Source organism: Microcebus murinus, chromosome 18 (genome assembly GCF_040939455.1).
Source record: "Microcebus murinus isolate Inina chromosome 18, M.murinus_Inina_mat1.0, whole genome shotgun sequence".
NCBI lineage: Eukaryota > Metazoa > Chordata > Mammalia > Primates > Cheirogaleidae > Microcebus > Microcebus murinus.
The window spans coordinates 34,577,052-34,593,102 of record NC_134121.1 but is presented as its reverse complement, the minus strand read 5'-3'; the positions used below and the strand labels follow the sequence as shown (position 1 = coordinate 34,593,102).

General features: G+C 39.4%; 1 protein-coding gene across 2 annotated transcripts in view; it reads left to right on the top strand.

Annotated features, from left to right (window-relative positions):
• STXBP4 (syntaxin binding protein 4) overlaps positions 1-5,439 on the top strand; it is a 135,794-nt gene extending 130,355 nt beyond the window's left edge. For both annotated transcript variants that reach the window (XM_012766270.2, XM_012769972.2), the window contains one exon: positions 1,234-5,439. In XM_012766270.2, the coding sequence (XP_012621724.2) occupies positions 1,234-1,348 (115 nt within the window). In that variant the 3' untranslated portion in view covers positions 1,349-5,439. The remainder of the gene's footprint in view (positions 1-1,233) is intronic.
• The last annotated feature ends 10,612 nt before the right edge of the window (positions 5,440-16,051 follow it).

Genomic DNA, 16,051 nt, shown 5'->3' with positions numbered 1-16,051 from the left:
CACACTTTGGAAAAGTGTTACATTATAACATAGGAGGTACTTTCAGATCCACAATCTTATGTGACCTTCGGAAGTTCTGACCTTCAGATACCCTTGATCTAAGACAGGATGCTGCTTCTCAGGTTGAGTTTGGGTAGAAAAAAGGCTGGGGAACTGATCAAGTGTTAATGAGGGCAAGGAGGTAAACCAGGGCTAGAAGGAGTATCCAAGGAGAAGAAACCAATCTCCACCCTAGTTCCAGAATCCATCCATCCGGCACTTAGGACGGTGGTAGATTTAGGAGACTCATCCAGCCAAAGGCTGGGAGCAGGACACTAGGTGTGAGAAATACCATCCACCAGGTAGGAGCATGATCTTGCAATGTTGTTTCACTACTCCCTACACGTGCCCAATATCTGTTGTACTTCCTTCCTTATCTCTGCTTATGTTCTTTTCCTGAAACACCTTTCAGGATACTAGTTGTTTGTTCTGAGAACATGTCAGGTACCATAACTTGAGAGATAAGAAACATATTTCCTGCCCTCAGGGAGCTTCATATGTAGTAAGAAGGCCTAAAAATAAACAGGCATTCATAATATAGTGTAATGAGAGATAAGACTATAGGCACAGATTGGAGGAATCTTGAGGGAGATTTGGTTCTTTAGAATTAGTGTGAGTCAACTCCTCAAGGAGGAGGATTATGGCAAAGAAGATATTGTTGAGGCAGGGAGAAAACCAAGCTTATTTCATACGGTAGAGTGTGTATTTGATCCAGAAGACATTGGTTGGCACTGAATTTTTAGCAAGTAAGTAATAGTGGATGATTTGTCATTTAGAAAGTTCTCTGGGCTGGAGTGGAGGACAAATTAGAAAAGAACTAGAACAGAAGCAGGGAGACAAGCTATTCCAGTGACCTAGGCTATTGCATTGAAAAAGGAAAGGAAGATACTGATTCCAGAGATGTCACAGCTGGGCCATCATAGGACTTGCTGACTGACTATCTAGTAAGGAAGAGAGAGGAGTCAATGATGCATTGGCTTGGATTCATTTTTGCCAAAGAAGGAGGAGAGAAATGGTTTTCATTGAACCTTAAGACAAATCTAAGATTTGTTACAACTATTGAATCCAGTTCTAACTGCTTCCTATCACAGGGACTGCAGTAGGGTGGAAGCAGTGTCTCCAGGATCAGTACTTGCATGGATGGGTAGAAAGACAATCTTTCCGATTCTAATTGTATTCCTTGTTCTTCTCAAGTCACGTAACACAGACTACGTCCTGGATCCATCCGGTGATGAGTGTCCTGAATCTGTCTTGCTCAGAGGAGAATGAAGAGGATTGCTCTAGAGAACCTCCCGACCAGAAAAGTTGATGGTTTTCCATAGGAAGTGGAGCTCCACGGTCTTCTGGCATCTCAGTCTACGTGGATGACAAGCAAAGACACATAACACCCAACTCTGAGATGCAACAGTCTAAAATAGGAGTACAACTTGCACTACTTAAAGTGTGAAATAGACTCTGGATTTAGGGTATTTTTGTAAAACTTTTTGATACTATGGTATACATTTAAAAGAACAATTACCACTACAGTACTTCTTTAAGAATAATCTAGTCATATTTTTTGAAATCACATATGATTTGATTTTATTATATACTTTTTCATATATAATTAGATCTTTGTAATTTTATACGTAGTTCTTCATGTGGTATCAGACAATGATGGTTTTTATAATTGATATATTGAAAAATTATGTGGACATAGTGAAACACTTCATTTATTTGCTAATTTACTAAACTTTTATATTCTTATCTTAGGAAAGTGATCTTAGCAAGCGTTTGGGGTTTAAGGATAAGATTTAGACATCTATCTAAAGATTTAGACATCTGTCTATGGGCTACCGAATACATCTTACATCTTTATGGGGCTTTCTAATTTATAGAATGCTTTTCAGGCCTCATTTTATTTAAACTGTACAACATACCTGTGAGGCTAATCTAGTGAGTTATTTTTATTCTTGTTTTTCAGTTGAGGAAATAGCAATTCAGAGAGATGAAGCACCCTGTCCTGGGACTGAGACTCACACCTAAGTCTTCTGATTCTGAGTCCAGTCCCTTCTCCAGCACCCTGCTGTTCCCGGAGAGGGAGGTCACAGCCCAACATGCAGGGCACCACGGTTCTGTTGATGCAGCTGGCTCTACAGCTGTGCATTCCACAGAGCTTCAGCAGGCACTTCTTCACTCAAACACGGCCCCTCCGCAACCCCACTATTCTTCTCCTATAAACCCTTCCTCCTTCTGCACCCCCAAACCCTCACCAGGTAGGAGCACTGCCTTGTCATGTTGTTTCAACCGGCTTCTTTCAGCAGCTCGTATTTTTCTAAAGTGAAGGGAGTAGTTTGCCCTGTTTAGGTTGCCCTTGCCAGAAGGAGCCTTTGAGAGGAGTTGATGAGAAGGGAAGTATGTTTTTAAATATTACTTCTCTGCTTGAGATAAGATGGAGGCCTGGAGCCCGACTAAAGCAGCCCCCAACACTGCTCTGCAAACCTAGACTCCTTAGAATACAGTGCAAGAACCATCAGTTGTAACCATTTTATAAATGAATATGTATAGGAGTCCAGACAGTGAATTAATGGCTGGGTCAAGATTAGACCTAGATCCTGAATCTCCTGGTCTACTGAATTTCATATGACATAATACAGATATATATATGGTGAATATGTATATACATTATGCTCACCCATACAATCCTGACTATAGCTAGGATTTATGATTTATTTCTTGAGTAATAATATAAAGTCAAATCCAGACTGATAGGCAGTCATTAACCCTGAGAAAAGTTTCAGAATGGCTAGAGAGGACTTGTGTTTCTCCTGACAGCTACTTGACTATTAGGAAGCTTCAGGGAGACAAATTATGAGAGCAGCACAGAAGGGGCTGTTTTATTGCATGCCCCAGAAGTAAGCGGATTCTCAAACACCTGGAATACTTTTATAAGTTAGCATCTATCATTGTTAAAGTACAGACTTTTTTGTTGTTGTTGCCAAAATTAAGTATGAAATTTTCCTCCACCTACTTTGAGTGCTTTTCTAGTAAGGAAAACCCAGAGGAGATGCTTGAGTGACTTGAGATCAAGGTCCTCAGTTGTACAGTCCACTGAAGACACACCTCATCTTTTACTGCTGTTTTGCACCACTTTCCTTCCTGTTTCTGTTAAATACCTACAATTGCAATGATATTATTTATTGAGTATTTTATGCCTTACATTTTGATGAACAGTGTATATATATATATTATTTTGTGATCTTCCTAAATTGCTCCATCAAGCAGGAGCTACAATTATCCCCACTTTGAAAAGAAGAAACTTAGGTTCAAAAAGAGTTAGTAATCTTTGCCTGAGAGTCACACAGCACGTGCATGTACAAGCCAGGGTTTAAAGCAGGTCTCTGATTCCAAAGCCTTTTCTCTAAACCACTGTGCAGGGCTGCTTAGATTCATAGTCCTTGGGTCAACTTTATAAAGAGACTGGTTCTAGTTTAGTGCCATGAGGAACTTTCTGGTGGTTAGAGGTGATGGGTAAAGAATCCCCCAGGAGAAAATGGAAGCACTGTCCTAGCAGGTTTTGGTCAATCTGAACTCATTGTGGGAATGTTGCTGAGGAGGTCCAGTGTCTGAAATAACTGGACCAGTTGAGCACTCATTCCTTCCTTATGCTTCTGTGACCTCTAAACCAACAGGTAAATGCCTTAAGAGACACTTAAAGAAACTTATGGCGGGAAGGGCTCAGTAAGAATACTTTTCCAATGCAAATAGAACCCTCAAATTGTGTTTTGGTGAGTTGACCTTTGTGTAGCCAATCCTTTAGCACAAATCAACCCTGTCAGTGTGGTCATCATAAACTCTTCTTAGTTGACCCACTGACTCAGATTTAAGGGTTAGAAAACCTGAATGTTCTTGTGTCCCTCCATCTCACTTTCCTAAAGAGCGACCAGGGTTAGCCATCCTTACTCATTCCCTCACAATATTGATTGAGCACCAACAATGTGGCAGGCACCGTGCTAGGCATTGTGGTGCAGTGGGGCAATAGCTAACCCATTCTGGGTTCTACTTACCCTTGGTTTTTTATTAATAAAAGCAAGAACAACAAAGTTCTCATATGGCCAGGACTAAATAGCTTCTTTTTAATTTTTAAATTTTAAAAAGACTCTATTTTCATTAAAAAATCAAGCACTATGCAAATGAATAAAGTAAAAAAATAGCCCACCTCACTTTCTAGAGGTAGCTGTTACTGATTCTTTGTTGAGTATTTTCACTCAAAGGAAATCATGCTATTAAGCAGCTTGCTTTTGACTTGTTATATTGTGGTCATCTTTTCAAGTAATTTGTGTAACCAGCAATTTACTGATGAACATTTGAGCATTTTAAATTTTCTTCTATTATTGACAATGTTGCAGTGAACATTCATATATCCTTTAAATCCTTTTCCTCATGTATCTCTGCACTTTTATGTCAGTATATCTATGGTCTGAATACATTCATAAAGTTAAATTGCTGGGTCAAAGCTAGGTCAAAGTTATGTTCATTTTAATTTTGGTAGATATTCATAAATCCTCCATAAAAGTAGAACCAATTTATACTACCACAAATAGTGTCAGAAAGCCTTTTTTCTGTATATGGTAGGACAATTTTTAGTCCAAAGATTGCCAATAGATTTCTGATTATTTTTTGTCCTTAAAAGAATAATCTTCAATCCCACCATTGTCTAAGAACCTGAATTTTTTAATCATTAGGTTTTAGATTTCCTTCAGCAGCAGAGATTAATTCATTGCGTATAGGGAAGTCTAGTAGTGACTAATTCATCATATTTCTGTCAAACATGTCACTACTCTTCCGTTTTCCTACTTTACATATAACGATGGTGAGAACCAACTTTTAAATGAGCTAACTTGGGTAGAAAGCACAATACAAATCCACCTACAAGTTCTTTGGGCCTCAGTTTCCCCATCTGTATAAATAAGGATAACAATCCCCTGCCTCTTCCCAAACGAGTTCAATTCACCAAACATTTCCTGAGCACCTACTAAATAACAGAATTAATACAAAGGTTTTTTTACTTCTTCTTTTTTATTTCAGCATATTATGGGGGCACAAATGTTTAGGTTGCGTGTGTTGCCTTTCCCCAATGCAAAGTTTTTATGTTACTATGTTCGATAGTACTGATTCACAAAGCAAGGAGCTCATAATCTAAAATCATCTTTCTTTTTTCTCAAAACCCTTTTATTTTTCCATAAAGGGTTTAGAAGTTAGGGGTTTGTTTATTAAGAACCCCTGAAGAGAGGCCCTTTATCACTTTTTCAAATATGAAAAATTCCAAAATAATATTAACACCCTTTGACTAGAAAAGAAAAAAAGGAACATGCTGTATGAAGAGCCTCTCCAATAATAAATGCAAAGCAGCTGTCAAAATATAGAGTCAAATGATACTTTCATAAAGTGTTTGCACAATTAGAAAATGTTATCCTTTTTCTGGGGAGAAATGGGACATTTTTATTTTCTCTGTTAAGTGAAGTGCAACTTCTTGAAGGGTCAACACACTTGACATCTCGACACTACATATAAAGAAAGAACTGAACTAACATTAAAACAATTTACACACTCTATCGCATATAACTTTTGACAAGATGAAAAGAACTTTAAACAGAATATGCCTGTGGAGCTTAACTTTAGAAATGAAATACCCAAAGTGTTTTAACCACAGTGATGCACATGTAATATCATTATGCCTGTGTGATGTTTTTGTCAATATTAACTACAATTCTGTATTTGCACTCTTCATGTGACTTTTGACATTTAAACTTACACTGCTTCTGTCCATTTTCTCCCCAAAAGCTCAATTTTTACTGTTGGACATGGGGTTGGTTTGAGGGAAAGGGAAATCAGGTCAATATCTCTGCCGCCCTATATCTCCATTGCCCCATCACCAAATTATTTTCTATATCACTTCTGCTTGTTTATTCCTTCTAAATTATTTATTAATTTGTCTTAATTTTGTTTTGTTTGTTGTCTTCCTCAATAATGGAAGTGATAATGGGAATCAGCTCCATAAGGGTAGGAATTTTGTCCTTGTTCATTATTGTATTCTCAGGCTCTGCCAGTCTGTCACACAGTAGCCATTCAATGCATATTTGGCAAATGTTTCGTGTGCTGTCCATATAACTTAAGACTTAGTTCCTAGTTTAGCTCTCGTTGTCTTGTATTCATTTATTCACTTAAACACTTACCGAGTGTCATTAGATGCCAGATACTTTGCTAAGTACTAGAGATACAATGCAAGGCAGATGTGATTCTAGTAGCCCTCGTATACTTTGTATTCCGTGCAAAGGACATACAACTGAAATTAACCAGAGCTTTTTTCATTGATTTTCTTTCTCCCTGTTCTTTATCCCATATTTGAACTACTAGGTCATTTAATGTTCATTGCCTTAAGAAAAGGTGTGATATATAAGAAGTCAGAGGAAAGCATGTTTTTTTGAGTTTCAAAAGTCTAGCTCCTTAGGGACCTGGAAAAGATTCATAATTTAGATCTCAAAGATTTAAGGGCACATGTGATAAGTGAGAGCAAGGCTTTCCTACTCACCATCTAGCAGTAAAACCCCAGTTACATGTGTCAGTTTTAAGAGCAGAGGCATGCCATTCATCACTGTCCCCTAGAATAGAAATGATTATGTGGTGTGTCTAGGCAAGTGGGGCCTTGGACAACTTTAGTGAGCTTCCTCCAGCCCAGGAGTAGCAGGAAGACCTACTGGACCTTGGTGAGGATCTTTTCCATTCAACCAACATGGTCTCTCAGTGGAAACCAGTTTGAACAATAATGTCAGGCCATCCAAACCCAGGGGGCCTTGGCACTAGGTAAGTCTCTGCTACGGTTTGAATATTTGTGTTTTCCTCAAATTCATATTGAAACCTAACCTTCAAAGTAATGTTATTAAGAGGGAGAGCTTTGGGGAGGTGATTAGGTCATGAGGGCCCCATCCTCATGAATAGGATTAGTCCCTTTATGAAAGAGGCTTGAGAGAGTCCCAGCCCTTCCACCTCCTGAGGATGCAGCAATAAGTTGCTATCTTTGAAGCAAAGAGCAAACCTTCACTAGACACCAAATCTGCTGGCACCTTGATCTTGAACTTCCAGCCTCCAGAACTCTGAGCAATAAATTTCTATTTTTTATAATTACCCAATCTAAGATATTTTGTTATAGCAGCCTGAGTGGACTAAGACAGCCCCACAGAGTTTAGCAATGACTCCAAAGAAAGGAGGAAAGAATGCAAGTTGACTGAGGTTAACGTTGGTCAGGATCATTTATTCCCTTTCCCTGGTGTTATCTTCCTTGTAGAGAGTAACACTTTTGGCCTCTCTCTGCCTCTTCACCAGGCACTGATTTACCTGATTGGAGAGTTTGGGATAAAGAATAAGCATATGCTACTTCTACAACATTGTGAAAATATATTCCCTTTCCTTTCTTCCATGCATACATGGCCTGTTCGTTTTTCGGCCTTTTTCATTTCTTACCTAGCTGATTTCAACATAGGCAACATAGCTTCCTCCCTGTCCACCATACCTTTCCCCTCAGTCTATCCACCATGCTTCTGTCAATATCATCTTTCTGTAGCAAAAATTTGTTCTGTTGCCCCCTTGCTACTCTTCAGTAGTTCCCAGCACCATCTGCTACCTGAGCCCTTGGCTTTCTCTCCAGCCTCACTTCTCATTCCCAACAGTCACTCCAGAATACTGTTCTTCCTGTCTGCGAAGCTTCTCCTGTCTCATTACCACATCAGATTCCTTTTCATCCACCAAGTCTCCACCCTCACTTCACCTCTTTGGTGAAGATCTCCTTGACACACACTGCCTTCCCCATGCACAGGGCTGGGACTCTATACATGTCATGCCTGCATTTTTACATACCTGCCCAGCCCCTCTTCCCACTTAGGAGTGGTACAGCAAGAACTTCCGCCCCAAGAGTTGCTTTCTCCACATGGTAATGAAAATTGGAACTCTGGTTAATGCCATCTATTCTCTCTGTGGCTGTTCCACTGAACATCAGCAACTAGGTGAGTGAATCAGATGAAGATGGGAGGGAAATGGAAGACGGGAAAATGGCCCAGATTGTCTGTTGTTGCTTTGGGATATTTTTATCAAAAACACCAGAGGCTGAGAAGGTTAACTGGGAGGATTCAAGTTCTAAAATCCCACCCCAGCTGTCTAAAGTCTGCATCACACTATATTTGTAATTAATTTGAGTAAGAAAGTGGGCCATGTGTCTCTCCTACTAGATGCGGAGTCCAAGTTAGAGTCCATATATTATTTTTTATCCTTCACACAAGACATGTCACAGTTAAATTTAATAAATGTTTATAGAATAAATTTAAAATGTGATTTATTTTTTTCAAAAACTCTTTTAGCTGTTTCCTGCTTCTCGCACAGAAAGACAAATCAAATGAAAAAGAAAATGAGGTAGGAGTTTAAGCATATCTATACTAACTAGTTCCACTAATGTTAGAACAATATAATGGATTTCGCTGAAGAGAGAAGTGTATGCTACATAAGTTTGGCCATAAAACTCACAGTATGATTGCAGTGAAAAGATTGTAAAGCACATACTCAAACACTGTTGATTTGCCCAAGGTTTTGAAGTAATACAACAGAATGATTTTTGGTATGGAAGGGTAGATAAAACCTAAAATCAAAATACAAGGTTAGTGCATTTCAAGGCAGCAGCTTTCAAACTTCTTTTCTTATAGGTTAATTAATCACGTTACTGCAGAATTGATTTGGCACTAGGGAGCTATGTATTGCCACAGTACTCTGAAATTGCAGAAATTATCTCATCTATAACTGGCCCCACTGGAATTGCCTGGCTGTTCTGTTTCACAATGGAGAAATTCATCTTTCATCAGCAAATATAGAAGAGGAAAACAGGAAGACAAAACAAATCGAGTGGATAATAAAGTTACCTTGGAAGGTCAGGAATTTCTCTGGAATGGAATATGAAAAGACGTTTACGGGCAGATCTGATTTCTTTATACTGAGCAGTTGTATCATTCAGAGAAGTAATCCATATATTTAATCTAATGCCACCTTTTTATTTTTGTGTGGTGACCATCATGTATGTGTATGTATGTATATGTATCTTATGTGTGTATATATACCACAGAAGTGCACACATACACGCATTGGAGGAATAAGAAATATTTAATAGACTAAAGTCTACAAAATTTCAAAAATATGACCAAACGCTGATGGTTCTTCATTCAACAATGGAATTCTACTATAAATCATAGAAAGTAAAAAGTCTATGAAGTTATATAAGTTTTTCCAATATTGCTAAGATTGTTCATTGATTATATTTCTTCTATCTCTATGAGTACCATATTCCCAATTAGTATTTCATCTATTATAAGACTCATTATTCTGTGTATAACTAAAAATGAAAAGTGGCATTTAAAATATGACATAGTAGTTAGAATTGTAGCCCTTTAAGTAAATCTAAAAGAGCTGTTTAAACATAGATTTTTTTTGCCATGTGTATATATGAAGGAAAATGAAATATAAATTGTGATATTCCTAAAGTGTCCGTACATTCAGAATCTAACTCTCTTTTTTGAATTAGATTTGTCAACATCCACATTTTTCACAGTAGCATGTCATCAAGATGAAGTTAGAGGAGTGCTTCAATAGTGTCTCTGGGATTTTTTTCCCCTAAGTCTTTGACATCCATTCTACAACTTTGATGCTGGTGCTTTTTTGATCTTTTCAAAAGGATTTAATAGAAAACTTTTAAATAATAATCAGGATTTTTATTTCCTCCTCAAATAGTCCTTAAATGGTTTATTGTCCTAAAAGTAGTAATAAAAAAATGACAGTCCAGTCATATCACAGAAAAAACAACCAAACTGATGCATGCACAGGCAAAGACGACTATATCATTATTGCTGCCTGGCCAAGAACAACTGCAAGACATCATTGATTGTAAGTAACATTCTTTAATATATTGGGTTCCTCTTGATGAGGATTTGTGTGAATTAGGAAGCGGCCCAAGGGGAAAAAAATAGTGGGGAAGTAGAGAAATGGGGCCAACCCAAAAGAAAAGGAAAAAAACCCACACAAAGATATGTCAAGCAAAGCTCACCACAGAGTGACTTGGGCTCAGTTCCACAGGGGACTCTGGAGACAATGCAGATGTCCAAGTCAGAGGCCAGAGAGCGGGGAGTATTTATACCACTGTACCATCATCAGTCATTGGTTAAACTGGGGGCCAGGGGTTGGGGGATTAAATTTCCAGGGAACTTCCAATTATCTGTGCAAAATGTGTTCCTGCAGCCTGAGAACAGCCCTGCAACGAAAGATGCAAGTACTGCCTGTCGAGAGTGAAAGGGCAGGGAGCCAACGTGCATGAGAGTGGCAGAGGGATCTGACAGTGCCAGCAGTTGTCTATTACACATCCCAATTTCGAAGATGTTTAGATGTGAAAAATGGGTGTATTCGAATCGATGAAATATGGAATGGAGAACCAAGTCTTCTTCCTGGCTTATCCGGTAACATACTTAAATTGTGTTAAAGAGTAAATGGCTTAACAAGTGAAAACAGAATGGTCTTTCTGAAAAATTATTCGATTCAATCAAAATGGCTTTAAAAGCTATTTCTAAAAATCCTAACAGAAAACACTTAGAAGAGATTGAGTGATTTGCTCCCCGCCCCGACATTTAGGCAATTGAATATCTAAACTATCCAGAACAGATAATTCCGTATTGTTTACTCTGTGACGTGAATCTTTAAGACTGAGGACAATACAGACTCCCAACCATCTTTTAAATGAAAAGATCCTTTTAAATCTTTCCTGACAAATAGCTAATCAAGGTTTTGCTTAGACATTTCTATGGAGGTGGAATTTACGCCCATAAAAAAATTCTTATTTGGCCTAAGGATGATTTTTTAATCTCACCATATTCAGCCAAGATTATTGATTTATTAGTAAGAAATAACCTGTGAATTAACTGCCTGTGGATTCCCCTTGCTGATCAGGAAATGCCTTCCCACTGGAGACTAGGCCAGATGCCAGTCCATTTTGACCGGATCCCATCATGGTGTTCTAGAGTTCATCCGAGTAAGATACACGGTGCCATATGCATGGAAATTATGGCTTCTCTCCTGCTATGGGTTGGATTGTGTCCCCCCAAAATTTGTATGTTGGAGTCCTAAAATTGGAGTTATGTTGCCATAAGCCAAGGAACTACAAGGAGCTGGGAGAGAACCTGGAACAGAACCTTCCCTAAGGTCTTCAGAAGGAGCATGGCTCTGCTGACACCTTGACCTTGGAATCCTAGCCTTCAAACTGCAAGACAATCAATTTCTGTTGTTTAAGCTACTCAAATTGTGGTACTTTGTTCTGGCAGTCCTAGAAAACTGATACACCACTCAATCCAGACCTGTCCCTCCTTAAATAATAAAAACAGTAATAGTTATAGTATTAACTACCCTGAGTGACTGGTATCACTGTTGGTCATTCTTTGTAGATGTCAGTTCTTATCCTAGGAAGTCAGCTCACTTAGAGTCATATCTAAGATTTTCTCTAGTGGAGTGCACTCAATGGACTATAGGTCCTATGTGACTGATCTGGGTTAGTAGTAAGAACAAACCTCCAAGTGGCACGGTGCTGGCCCATTTGGGAGATGATCAGGCCTGATATATTAAGAAGCCCTTGATTGCACATCAGATTCACCTGGAGAGATTCTAAAATTCACAAAACCTACCCAAACCTCAGACCCATTCATCTGAATCTCTGGGAATAGGATCCAGGCACCTTTATTTTAAAGATCCACAGATGATTTTCAACATGCAGCAAAGTTTAAGAATCACTGCCTTAGGCCAGGCGCGGTGGCTCACACCTGCACTCTGGGAGGCTGAGGCAGGAGGATCACTTGAGGTCAGGAGTTCAAGACCAGCCTGAACAAGAGCAAGACCCTGTCTCTACTAAAAATAGGAAAAATCAGCCAGGCATGGTGATGCGGGCTTGTAGTCCCAGCTACTCAGAAGACTGAAGCAGGAGGATCACTTGAGTCCAGGAGTTTGAGGTTGCTGTTAGCTAGGCTGACACCACAGCACTCTAGCCCAGGCGACAGAGAGATACTGTCTCCAAAAAACAAGAAGAAAGAATCACTGCCCTAGCCTATCCTGGGGTATAGGTAACTAAAACTTCCCAAAGAGCAGGTTGCCAGAAATGAAAGTAGTTTTATTCTTGGGCGCATATATTGTTAAATGTCCCAAAATTAAAACTACAACCTCAACAGTGCTGTAGTCAGATATACACACAGGCACACACTGTACTGCATGATTTCCTTTGGTAACACTTTTCCTTTTTCCAAATTTTAAGACTGCCTCCAAGTCTAGTTTTGTTTTGTTTGTTTTTTTTAAAGTTAATATTGTCAGCTTACTCACACTTATAGAATTTATAATTTAAAGTTTATATTGCATGCTAGCCTGGTGAGATAGTCAGGGCGAGCATTCTCTATTTCATATTAGAGAAAACTGAGGCTCAGATAAGTTATGTGGCTCTCCCAAGTCATATTAGAATGACCAACTTTCCTGGTTTTAAAACTAGAGGTGCCACATCCTGGGAACTCCCTCAGTCCTGGGCAAGCCAGGACAAGAGGTCGCCCTGCAACTATGGCTAGGGGCTGAACCAGTTACCTGCTCTGAAGGACTGTAGGGTTTGTCTAAGCCAACCCATCCTTTTATAGGAAGAGGAAAAGACTTGAGTAAATCTCCAGAACTCCTTCTCCTCCTTCCACTCTCAGAAAGCTGTTTTGAGGGGCTTCTGGGGCAAAAGAAAGAGGAATGACTATGTCTTCTCTCCCAACCATATTTATAGTACATTCCCTAGGGTTGGAAGTTTCCAGAAGACTGTGTCAGCAATGAGGTATATTTCATTGTTTTGTTTATTTTTTTGTTGGGTTGTTATACTTTTGGTTTATTTATTATTTTTTTAATTATACAGAAAAAAATTCACTTTTGGGGGAGTGGACAGTCCTATGAATTTTTAACATATATATAAATACATTTGACTGCCACCATAATCAAGATAGAGAACAGTTTTATCACCTCAAATGCTCCCTCCTGCTATCCTTTTATAGACACACCCTCCCACACCCCGACTCCTGGCAATCACTGCACTATTTTCCATAACCAGCTTTGTCTTCAAGAAGATCATATAAATAATAGTACAGTATGTAACCCTCTGAGATTGGCTTCTCTCACTTAGCATAATGCCTTTGAGATTCATCCAAGTTGTGTGCACAGATCATTTTCACTACTGAGTTGTATTCCATTGTATGGATGACCACAGTTTGGTTTGCCATTCATCCACTGAATATCATTTGGTTTGTTTCTAGGTTTTGGTAAATTATGAACAGAGCTGCTGTAAACATCTGTATGTGGGTTTTTGTATGAACATAGGTTTTCATTTCTCTAGGTGAAATACCCGGAAGTAGGATTACTTATGTGGTATATTAGTTTTCTGTTGCTGCCATTACAAATTACCACAAATTTGGTGACTTAAACAGTACAAATTTGTTATCTTACAGTTTTGTAGGTCAAAACTCCAACACAGATCTTACTGGGCTAAAATCAAGTTATCAGCAGGGCTGCATTCCTTCCTAGAGGAGAGAATCTATTTAGGTCATTGGGAGAGTTCTTTTCCTTGAGGTTGCAGAACTTGACTTGTGGCCCTCTTCCTCCACCTTAGTAGCTGGCAGGGGCCAGTCGAGTCCCTTTCATGTCACCTATCTCTTTAAACCTTCTACCTCTCTGAGCCTTCTTCCATTGTCACATCTCTCTGACCCAGCCAGGAAAGATTATCTGCTTTCAAGAATTCGTGTGCTTAGATTGGGCTCACCTTGATAATCCATGATAATTTCACCAGTTCAAAGTTCATACTCTCAGTCACATCTGCAAGGTCCCTTTTGCCTTTGAAGGCAACATTTTCATAGGATCTGGGCATTAGGGCATGAGATTCTTTGGAAAGACATTATTCTGCCTACCTATCTTTTCAAGAAACTTCCAAGCTGTTTTCTAGAATGATTGTATGTACCCTTTACATTCCCATCAACAGTGTATTTAGAGTTCTAGTTGCTCCATGTCCTTGTTAGCACTCGGTACTGTCAGTAGTTTTTATTTTAGCCATTCTCATAGGTATGTAGTGGTTTAAACTTGCATTCTCCTCATGGCTAGAGATGTTGAACAACACTTCATCTGCTTATTTTTTATCTATATATCCTCTTCCGTGAAATGTCTCTTCAAATCTTCTGCCCATTTTTTAAATTGGGTTTGTTTTCTTGCTGCTGAGTTTTAAGAGTTCTTTATTTTGGATACAAGTCCTTTGTCAGATATGTGATTTTCAAATTTTTTGTGTGTAAGTCCGACTTTTTCACATTTGACCTATACACTAGTTGCACACATACAATTTTCCTGTACCTTGGGTTCTGTTTAGGTTGGCCCAGGCCACAGAGTTTCGATTTTGGTTTCCAAGCCATGGTTTTCAGATCTGAGAATAGCTCTGCCTTCTCCTAGTTATAATGGATTCCAAATATCTACAAGTCACAATTCAGTCCATTCCTATATTCCTCTTAGAGAATACAATTTTCACGCTATTTAAAAAATTCAGTTATAAGATCACAGCATCTTAAAAGGAAACACGGACTCCTAAACACACGGTATCTACAACTCCTTTCACACAGATGTCCCTATATTCCAACATTGTGTGAGTGTGGATGTGGCCTTCACAAAAGAACCATTAGGGAAGTCAAATGACAAGAAATCAGAATAAAGTAGGAGAAATTTTGAGAACACTGCAGAGTAGTTCCTAAGCATGGGAAGAGATTTCCCATGCCAATGAAATGTATTAGACACCAAGGCTGCTTGTAACAGTATTATTTCTGGGATCTAAAGACACCTGCTGATGCTCATAGCAGAAATGCTGAAAATTAAGCAGAGAGTGGAAACTTTATTGCAAGCCTTCTGGAAATTTTTGTCTATGTCTGTATAATGAGGCAGCAATCTGGAGCTGTCTTGAAAATTACCTTCAAGAATCTAAAGTTGACAGAAACCATCCCAGATCATTTGAAAAATCATAATCTTACTATACCAAGTAGAGTAGTTTATCAGTCAGAAACCTGGCAAGAAATAGAATCCACCGCAGATGGTCCAAATGAAGGCGCTACTCATAGATACGTGGTGAGGGTTCAAGGAACAAGCAAGTTACAGTGAAGCACCCAGAAACCAACAGTGGTTTGAAGCCATCTCCACTTTAAAGGTTGAGGAATAAGGGGACCATAAAGTCACTGGAGACCCCTAAGAACTAGACAGTGGAGGAAAAGGCACCCTGCCAAAGCTGTAATTGGAGAGAACATAGTAGCAACACAAGAAGAGGCAGAAAGGGAAGGGGCTGTCCTAACTTCACTCCCTTCTCCTCCTCATCCTCCCTTCCTTCTCCTTTGGGTGCTTCCCACTGCTGGAAGGAAGCCAGCTCAAAAACACCCAGCAGGAGAGCCCCCAGGGAGGCAGTCAGTGGAGATGGGCTTCTTCCTGAGGCACAGAGATCACAGATGGAACTGAGGGAGTGGACAGGGCATGACCAGCACAGGAATAATCCAGTGATTCCTGATTTGTGTGCAAGAGGAGATCCGCTCTCTGAGAAAGATGAGTATGAATGAGCAAACAACCCATTCATTCCTTGATGGATACTTACAGCCCACCTTCTAGGGACACAGGTGATACCCACAGGTGAGATACACCACGCTGTCCTTGACCTCACAGAGCTCGCACCCCAGTGGGAGAGGCAGACAAGTAGCTAGGCTGACCAGCAGGGGGGATAAAAAGGATGTGACAAATGCACATAGGGAGGATTCTAACCCAGGCATGAGAGATCAGGGAGGGCTTCTTGGAGCAAGTTATGCCTATACAGAATGTCAGTAATTAGTATTAGCCAGACATGTGGGGGAGTGAAAAGGTGAGAGAGAGCCTCTTGAGT